Below are 8711 nucleotides of genomic sequence, written 5' to 3' on the forward strand. Positions count from 1 at the left end.
ATATCCAAAATCCAAGAGATAAAGCACAACACTACAACATAAGAGAACATATGCTTGCTAAATGGATTAAGACAAATATATAAGTAAACAAAGCAGTCCCCATAACGTTTCACTTACAACACTGGCCTCGATACAGATAGGCACTCCTAAAGCCTCACAGTCAGCAAAATACATTATGTGTCCACACAACATCAGCCATGTCAGGTGCGAGTACAGTCTCAACAAGGACTGCAAATAAATATTCACACGTAAACATCTCTGTGACTAGCTATGGAGCTGACAATCAAGCTGCGTCACATGCACTGTATATTAACACTGATAATCCATCACAGTCAATAACACTACATACCGTAGAAGAGAACAAACGACGTGAGGAAAACACTAGACCCCCAATGTGACGGCTTCTTCTTCTTCGTGTTGAGGGCCGTGAAGATCTGCAGGATCCTATGAGCCCTGAAGGAGGCCCGTGATGTTATCACAGGTGTGACAGCTGATCAGTCTTCCTGAGGAAGGCACAGGTGAGGCGGATGACAGTGGTTTGCCGTGATGGGTGAACGCCTGTTGCCGCCAGTAGGGTGGGCAGGTCGAATGTTGCCACGTCCAGGGCAAGGAGTCGGGAATGTAGCACAACACGGTGAGAGTGAAAGCGTGGGCAGTGGAGAAGGAAGTGTTCGATGGTTTCAGGTACAGTCCTGCACCAGGGGCAGTATGGGTCAGGGGACAGATGCAGGCGATGCAGGTGAGCAGTGAGTCTGGTGTGGCCCAGGCGGAGATGGGTGAGGGTGACGTCTAGTACACGGGACTGCTGTCGCATCCAGGGTTGTGGGGAGGAATTACATCTGTACTGGCCCAGAGAAGTGGTGAGGAGAGCAGTGTTGAGGGAGGTGTCCCAGGTGGAGTGACATTTTCTGGAGATAATGTGCTTGGCGGTGGAGAGAGGGAGAGGGAGCAGAGTGATGTTTACCTCCGACAAGCCCATCTTGGCCGCAGCATCGGCGACCTCGTTTCCTTGGATGCCTGAGTGGGATGGAACCCACTGTAGGGTTACCCCACAACCCATAGTGGGAAGCTGTAGCAACGTTCGCTTGATGGAGTGAACGAGGAAGGTGGATGAGGTTGGATGGCGGGATTGAAGGATGTTCAGGGAGGAGAGGGAGTCAGTGTAAATAACTGCTGAGCCTGTAGAGGAGAGTGTGGTGAGGTGGTTGAGGGCTTGCTGAAGGGCATAGAGTTCCGCTGTCAGGACATCGGTGTCTGGTGGGAGCCTCCACGTCGTGCAGGTAGAGGATGCAGGTAAATAGATGGCTGCAGCTGTTGGGGAGGGTGAAGGGGAGTGGGAGCCATCAGTATATATTCTGAGGTGGTGGTGGAATAAGGTTCTGTCCAGCTGTAGAAAGAGGGTGGGAGCTAGGACACCAGCAGAACCATGAGTGGGAGGGAGGCCAGGAAAGTGCAGGTTGATCTTGTCTGAGATGTCCAGCCAGGGTGGTAGTGATGAGTGTGTGCTGATGGGTTGTGGAGGTGGTGGAGGCAAGCCTAGGATGGCATGAGCTAGGAGAGCTCTCACAAGCAGTGGTTGCCTGGCACCAGGAAACCATACAGGTGAGTGCTGGTCCACTCCAGAGGTGGTGTATAGAGTGATGAGAGGATGTGAGGGAGGTAAGCTCATGATGCGGTGGTATTGGTGGCAAAGAGCTTGTCTCCTGTAGGCACTTAGGGGGTGGATGGCACTCTCTGCATGGATGGAGACTATTGGTGAGGAGCTCATGGCACCCAAAGAGATCCTCAGAGCAGCATTCTGAATGGGGTCAAGCTTTGCAAGGGTGGATGGTGCAGCTGACCCATAAAAACAGGACCCTTACATCAGCTTAGATCGGATGGCAGCCAGGTAGTATTTGATGAGGAGGTCCCAGTTGGCACCCCAGCCTATACCAGAGAGCCTCTTCATGACATCTACATGTTTGGAGCAGGTAAACTGGAGGTAATCGACATGGGCATGCCATGACAGGCGTAAACCCTCCAGACGTAGCCCGAGGAAGGTGTGGGTGGTGGAGTAGGGGGACAGCCTCCCCCCGGATGGTGACTGTAGGGTGGGTGTGGAGTTTTTTGAGCGTGAAGCACATGAGTGTGCTCTTCTGGGTGCTGACTGTGAGTCCCCAGGTGGTCAGCCAACTTCCCAGTGATGTGGCAGCTTCCTGGAGATGGGTGGAGGACTGGTCTAGTGTTGCTGTCCTGCTGACGATGGTGATGTCATCTGCATAAATAAGTAGGTGAGTATGGGGAGGGAGGTGGAGGTCTGCCAGAATGATGGTGAAGAGGAGTGGGCTGAGTACAGACCCCTTGGGGACACCTCTCTGTTTGTAGTGCAGGGCAGACTTGGAGGCACCCACTGCAACCCGGAAAGAGCAACCAGAAAGGAAGTCCTTCACCCAGGAAAGAGTGGTGCCTGTAATGCCCATGTTGGCCAGCTTGTAGAGGATTCCCGTGTGTGGTGCTGAGTCAAATGCTCCCTCGAGGTCGACGAAGAGGGATGTCATGACCTGCCGCTTGCGGTAAGTGTCACAAATGTGATACTCCATCTGACCCAGCACGTCCAGGGTACCCTGTGGGTCGGAAACCACACTGCTGATCACTCAGTAGGTGTTTCATCTTCAGCCACAGGTGAGACGGGTGGTTACCAGGCGCTCCAATAGCTTGCCTATGTTGGAGAGGAGGGCGATGGGTCTGTAGGAGGATGGTCGTGTTGGGTCCTTCCCTGGTTTGGGGATAGGGAGGAGAATGGAGGACTTCCAACTTGTAAGGAAGTGTCCTGACAGCCAACTGGTGTTGAAGATGTGAAGGAGGCTAACTTGTAAGGGAGGAGTGAGGTGGGTGAGGAACTCTGATGGGAGCAGGTGTGGGACTGGAGTCTTGCCAGTCTTGAGAGTGGAGGTGGCTGCTGCCAGTTCTTGTGGGGTGAAGGGCTGGATAAGGTCTGTGATGCCAGGAGTGATGACAGCTGTGGTGATGACTAAGTCCAAGTCTTGTGGAGGTTGGAGCGTTAGAGGAATGCCAATTTTGTGGTGGTAATGGCATGCCAGCAGCTCAGCCTTCTGCTGATTGTCCAGTGGTGTCTGGGAGTGACCAGTTAGGGGGATGGCTTGGCGAACCTGTTTTTATTTTTTTTTTTTTTTTTTATTTTTATTTTTTTTATTTTTTTTTTTTATTACGGTAAGGCCTATAGCGCCTGTAGGCACACTTGAAGAGTGTATGGGAAGCGCTGTTCAGCTTCTGCCCATTAGTGGCACAGGCAATTTTATTTATAGTGATACCCATATTAGGGCCCATATCACCGCCCAAGCTCATCTTGAGTGTAACCACCTAGAACCTGGGTATCATGGTGACACGTAGGTAACTTTAAATCACTCGACAAATGGCAAAGTGTTTTAAGGCGTGGTGGGATTCGAACGTGATCGTCTGCCCGATGTCACCACCTTATCCACTATGCCACCGCCTCCCATGATGTGCAGGAAGTCCCAGGTTTGTTTTGAGGAGGAGGAGAAGGAGAGAGAGGAGCAGTGTGCCCTCCAAGCACGTCTCTTGGCCTTGAGGATGGTCTTGGCGCAGATGGCATCGAGGCGGCGATATTCTCTCCCTACCTGTGGTGTTGGGGTTCGCCTCCATTGAGACCAAGCATGTCGGCGGTCTTGGACAGCCTTGGCACATGCCTCGTCCCACCACGGTTTCCCAGGACGACGAGGAGACTGTCTGGTGGAAAGGGAAAACGCTGCCCGTCCTGCTGCTTCTAATGACTGGCTGAGGGCTAGAACTGCTTGGTCAAGTTGGAGTGTGGTGACATCGGGATTAGATAAGGTTTCTTGGAACCGAGGCCAGGGTGGGGTCTGGGACAGGTGTGTGGTAAAGTGGCCAGTAGCGGAAGATGGTCGCTGCCCATGTAGGATCCTGTGGAAAACTGTGAGGACTGGAAAGTTGAGTCACCCAGGAATAGGTCAAGGACAGAAGGGGCTCCTGTGTGAGGGTGGAGGTATGTAGCCAGGCCAGGTGGACTAAGGAAGGAGAGGTGAGGAGAGTCCAGAAGGGTTTGGAAGAGAGCAGTTCCTGTGGGGTTGTGGTTGCGTAGCAGTAAGGAAGGATTCCAGCGTTGGTGGTGTGTGTTGAAATCCCCCATGATGAGTACTGGCTGTGGAAGGGTGGAAAAGTAGTGGTCATACTCCTGTTGGGTGGCATTACCTGCAGGGTTGTAGCACGCCACCACAGTGAGCCAGTCTGATTGGAGGCCGACCTGGGCAGCAACCACCTCCATGCTGCTGCCCTGCCACTGAGGAAGGGTAAGCTGGGTGTGGATGAGGCTGTTGCGGAAAGCGAGAAGGACACCTCCACTGCGTCCTTGAGGGCGGTCCCTACGGATGATGGTGTATCTGGGGAGGGTAAGAGAGATGTGAGGGGGCAGCCACATCTCACATATTCCGATGACGGATGGAAGGGTGTCCTTTAGGTATGTCTGGAGCTCATGGGACTTGGAGGAGAGATCTAGCATTCCAGAACATAACTGTGAAGGCCATTATTGGAAGAGAGAGGTCAGGAGTCTGGAGAGTGGGCCACAGAGAGGTGAGTATGGTGGGAATAGGAGTGCCATTCTGGTAAAGGTGAAGCCCTTTCCAGAAGAGGGTGAGCAGTTGGGAGATGGTGTCTTCCTTGGGGGATGCGTAGGACATACCTTCAGGTGACTGAGGTAGGTGAACAGGAGCAGCAGTATGACTAGGAAGAGGTGCAGGACCGGTTGGTGTAGGTAGGCGGGGTGGTTGGGGTGGGGGAGCAATCTCCTCGATTATGTGAGTGGGACTGGCAGGAGGTGGATGGACGTCAGCCACTGTGAGGGAGTGCATGAGGTCACAGTCCAGGATTTGTGGAGTGGGAGGGGGCGGGGCTGGTGGATGTCGCTGCCACCTGGGGGAAGGACGTCGTGAGCGGCTGCGCCTGCTGGAGGAGTGAGTGGCTGTACTGTTAGGTGCAGGGGCCGGAGCAACGTCTGGGGCATTTCCATCTTCGAGGTTCTGCAGAAGAGCAAACCTGTTTCCTGTGGTGACTACTGTGGCGTAGGGTACACCTGACTGAACTTGTCGTGGAGGCTGAGGGTGTGATGGTGGCAGTGTAGCGTTAGGAGGGGCAGGCTTGTGGGTGGCCTGCTGCTTGGGGAGCTGTAAGGACCTCAGGTGCATGTTGATGTCAGTAAGAGAGTGTCCTTCCTGAGTCAGATTGATGTAAGTCTGTTGGGCCTGGCGGTTGAGGGGGCAGTAGACTGACCTGGGTCCATGTGGTCCACCACACTGAAAACAGTGGAATGGTCGGGTGCATGTGACATCATCTGTCCGGGAGGAGTGAGGGCCACTGCACCTGGAGCAATGGACATTTGACCTGCAGGTGTTGATGGAGTGGCCAATCTTCAAGCACCCCAGACAGGGAAGTAGAGGCAGGAGGTAACGAAGGTACATGGGCCTGTATACCAGCTGATGTATGGCTACACGAGTGGGAAGGGTCCTGCTTACCGTAAGGTGCAGCCACCTCCCTGTGGTGGACTGGGGCAGACAATGGGGAGGGAGCCAAGTGATCTCTACCACTTCACCTCCATCAAAGGTATTGAAGCCCCTCCTCACGGCCTCCAGGTCAACATCATCTGCCAGCGGCCCCACCCTGGCGTACCTCTGAAGGTGTCACCTCCTTTGTCTGCCCGGCGGCTGGTGACTGTCCAGTCTCCTAGTTGGAAGGTGGATAGCTGGAGTTTGGGAACCTTAGAGGTGTTGGATTCCCCGATAGCGACGATGAGAGCAGAGCCATTGCCCAGTGAGCGAGTTTCCCCCTCCAAGATGTACTTGCCCAAGGTGGAAGAGTGGAGGGCCTGGGACACCTTGCTGGGATTGGAGAAAACCCGGGTGCCATTGGTCGCTCTCTTAACCCCTTCAGTACGGTGACTGACGCCTATGTAGGCGTCATGAAGCCCCAGTAGCATATACGGTGACGCCTACGTAGGCGTCATATTTCTTTTCTGAGCTTTCTTCAGTTCAGTTGTCCCGTATAATGTGTTGGATACCAACTACACACGCCGTATGCTGTCCTTAAAATCCTAGTGCTCCTCCCACCATCCTTGTCTCCACCAATCACTAAAGATAAGCTACATGCATCCCACCTTGTGTCTGAAATTACCCAATGGCATAGACTGTTCCCATCTCTCTCTCTCTCTCTCTCTCTCTCTCTCTCTCTCTCTCTCTCTCTCTCTCTCTCTCTCTCTCTCTCTCTCTCTCTCTCTCTCTCTCTCTCTCTCATCTCCCCTCTCTTCCTCCTCCCCATCTCCTTCCTCCTCCCCATCTCCTTCTCTCCTCCCCTCTCCTCTCAAAGATAAGTTACATGCGTCCCACCTTGTAGCATTCGTGAAAAAACACACACACACACACACACACACACACACACACACACACACACACACACACACACACACACACACACACACACACACAAATACAAAAACACACACACACACACACACTCTAATTCTACAGTTACCATTGCCTAAGAGTAACCAAGGTGGGAGAGGAGCTGGTAATGTTTGTCCCGTCTCCATATAGTCATGTTAACTGTTGATTAGCAAAATAATGTCCAGGGAAGGTAAATATAAACTGTAGCCTGCATTTGAGCCATCAGCTGGTTTGTTTACATCTGAGCAACATGGCGGCCGTGAACTCGAAAGATGAATCAGACTTCACAGGATTTCAAGGAATAATGGAGAAGAGCACTTATGTGAAGAAAATTCTGGAGTTGGAAGGTAAAATTGAAAACTGTTTGAAAAGTATGGGGCCTGGAAACGAGTTATGACAATGTAAAGAAAGACTGTGCCGATATGAAGAAGGAAAATGAAGCACTGAAAGAGGAAGTTAAGCTAATTAAAGTGAATTGCAAAAATGTGGAGAATCTCTAGGAAAAGTGATGGAGAAGCAGGCTGAATGGAAAAAAGTCAGGAAGTGGAAAGAAAGGAGGTAAATTACAAAGTTGCAAGTCTGGAAAAGGAAATCAAAGAGTCTGGGAGAAAACTTTGGGCCTTGCTGAAATTATAGATCAACAGATCATAGAAGAGAAGATTGCTGAGAAAGTGGTGAAGGTTATTAAGTCAAATGAGACATTGGTGAGGGAAACTGTAGACAAAAAGAGATGTGTGGTGATATTTGGTGTGGAGGAGGATAAGACACCGAGTAAAATGGAGAGAGAAAAACATAAAAAGGTGATAAATAATATCATTAATGTGGTGCAGGAGGAGGAAAAGACCTAGTACAAGAAATAGAGGACTTCCATAGAATTGGAAAGTTCACAAGAGAAGGTATGAGGCCAATAAGAATCAAACTTAAGTCACAAAAGGATGTAGATGAATTGGTGGAGAAGTCATGGAGGCTAGCCCAGCAGGAAACAACAAGGAAGATTTGGTTGAGAAGAGATCTCGGTGAAAAGGAAAGAGAAATGTTAAATGAGTTGAGAAAGGAGGCTTTGAAAAAAAATGAAGAGAGGACAGAAGAGGAGAAGAAAGAGTTTTTCTGGAGAATCTTGGATATGAGACTGAGGAAGTGGTTCATAACCCAGAAAAGTACAGCAAGAAAGGACTAAAGAAACTTACGTATGAGCGGAATGTAATGTATTCCAACATAAATGGAGTGATATCGGGATTTTAGAACTCAACGATTACTTGAGGGACAAGAACCCAGATATTGTGGGTCTTACTGAAACAAAACTGAGAGAGGGAGAAGACCTGATGATGGTTGGAGAAGGAAATATAATGTTTGGAAAAGAAATAGAGTAGGTAAGATGGGAGGAGGAGTGATGTTGCTGGTTAAAAAGATATAAAGGTGGATCAAGTGAAAGAAGGTATGGGAAAGGCAGAAGTGCTAAAGATCAGAGCAGAAACTAATGAAGGAAAAAGAGGCACTACATAGTGGTGTACGTACCACCTAAGACAAATGCATGGTCAGTACAGGAATATGAAGAAATGATAAGTGATACAGGAACATGTCTGGAAGAAATGTTGGGTGGCTGTGAACGAACTATAATGATGGGAGATTTTAATTGTAAAGAGGTGTGTTGGGAGGACTGGTCAATGGAAGGATCAGAGACAACATGGGGAAATACACTATTGACACTGGCAATGGAAAATGTGTTAACTCAGTGGGTCAAAGAAGATACTAGGTTTGGAGGAGAGGGAGCATCGTCAAGACTGGACTTGGTCTTTAGTACAGAGCCAATGGTCATTGAGGAGATGAGGGTGGAGTGCCCTTTAGCAAAGAGTGATCATGCAGTTTTGGAGTTCAAGGTGATAGACGAAGAGAAATCTAGAAGAAATGAAGAATATAAAGTGGGAAGATGGAATTATGCCAAGACAGATTTTGGAAACCTAAAGAAATTCTTTCAAGAGACAAATTGGATGAAATTCAAGAGTGCTAAGGAGCAAATGAAAAGTGGAAGGAATTTATAAAAATATACAAAGAAGGTGAGAAAAATTTGTACCAATAAGACAACATAGAGAAGTTGGAAAGCAGGACTGGTTTAACGATAGATGTGAAAAGGCTAGAACAAGAAAAGAGGATGCATGGAAGAGGTGGAGAAGGAAAAGACGGATTAAGCAGTGGGAAAGTTACAAAAGAGCAAGAAATGAATATGTGTTGATTAGAAGAGAA

The 8711-nt window shown here is 49.8% G+C and overlaps 2 protein-coding genes across 2 annotated transcripts; both read right to left on the bottom strand.

Annotated features, from left to right (window-relative positions):
• Positions 1-475: 475 nt before the first annotated feature.
• LOC123499091 lies at positions 476-3705 on the bottom strand. Its single transcript, XM_045246712.1, has 4 exons — positions 3639-3705; positions 2679-3022; positions 1958-2603; positions 476-1836 (listed from the first exon to the last, which is right to left on the bottom strand). The coding sequence occupies exons 1-4, from the start codon at positions 3703-3705 to the stop codon at positions 476-478; spliced, it is 2418 nt and encodes an 805-aa protein (XP_045102647.1).
• Positions 3706-3802: 97 nt separating this feature from the next.
• LOC123499092 lies at positions 3803-4456 on the bottom strand. Its single transcript, XM_045246713.1, has one exon. The coding sequence runs from the start codon at positions 4454-4456 to the stop codon at positions 3803-3805; it is 654 nt and encodes a 217-aa protein (XP_045102648.1).
• Positions 4457-8711: the final 4255 nt, after the last annotated feature.

This window comes from Portunus trituberculatus, chromosome 49, assembly GCF_017591435.1.
Source record: "Portunus trituberculatus isolate SZX2019 chromosome 49, ASM1759143v1, whole genome shotgun sequence".
NCBI classification, from domain to species: domain Eukaryota; kingdom Metazoa; phylum Arthropoda; class Malacostraca; order Decapoda; family Portunidae; genus Portunus; species Portunus trituberculatus.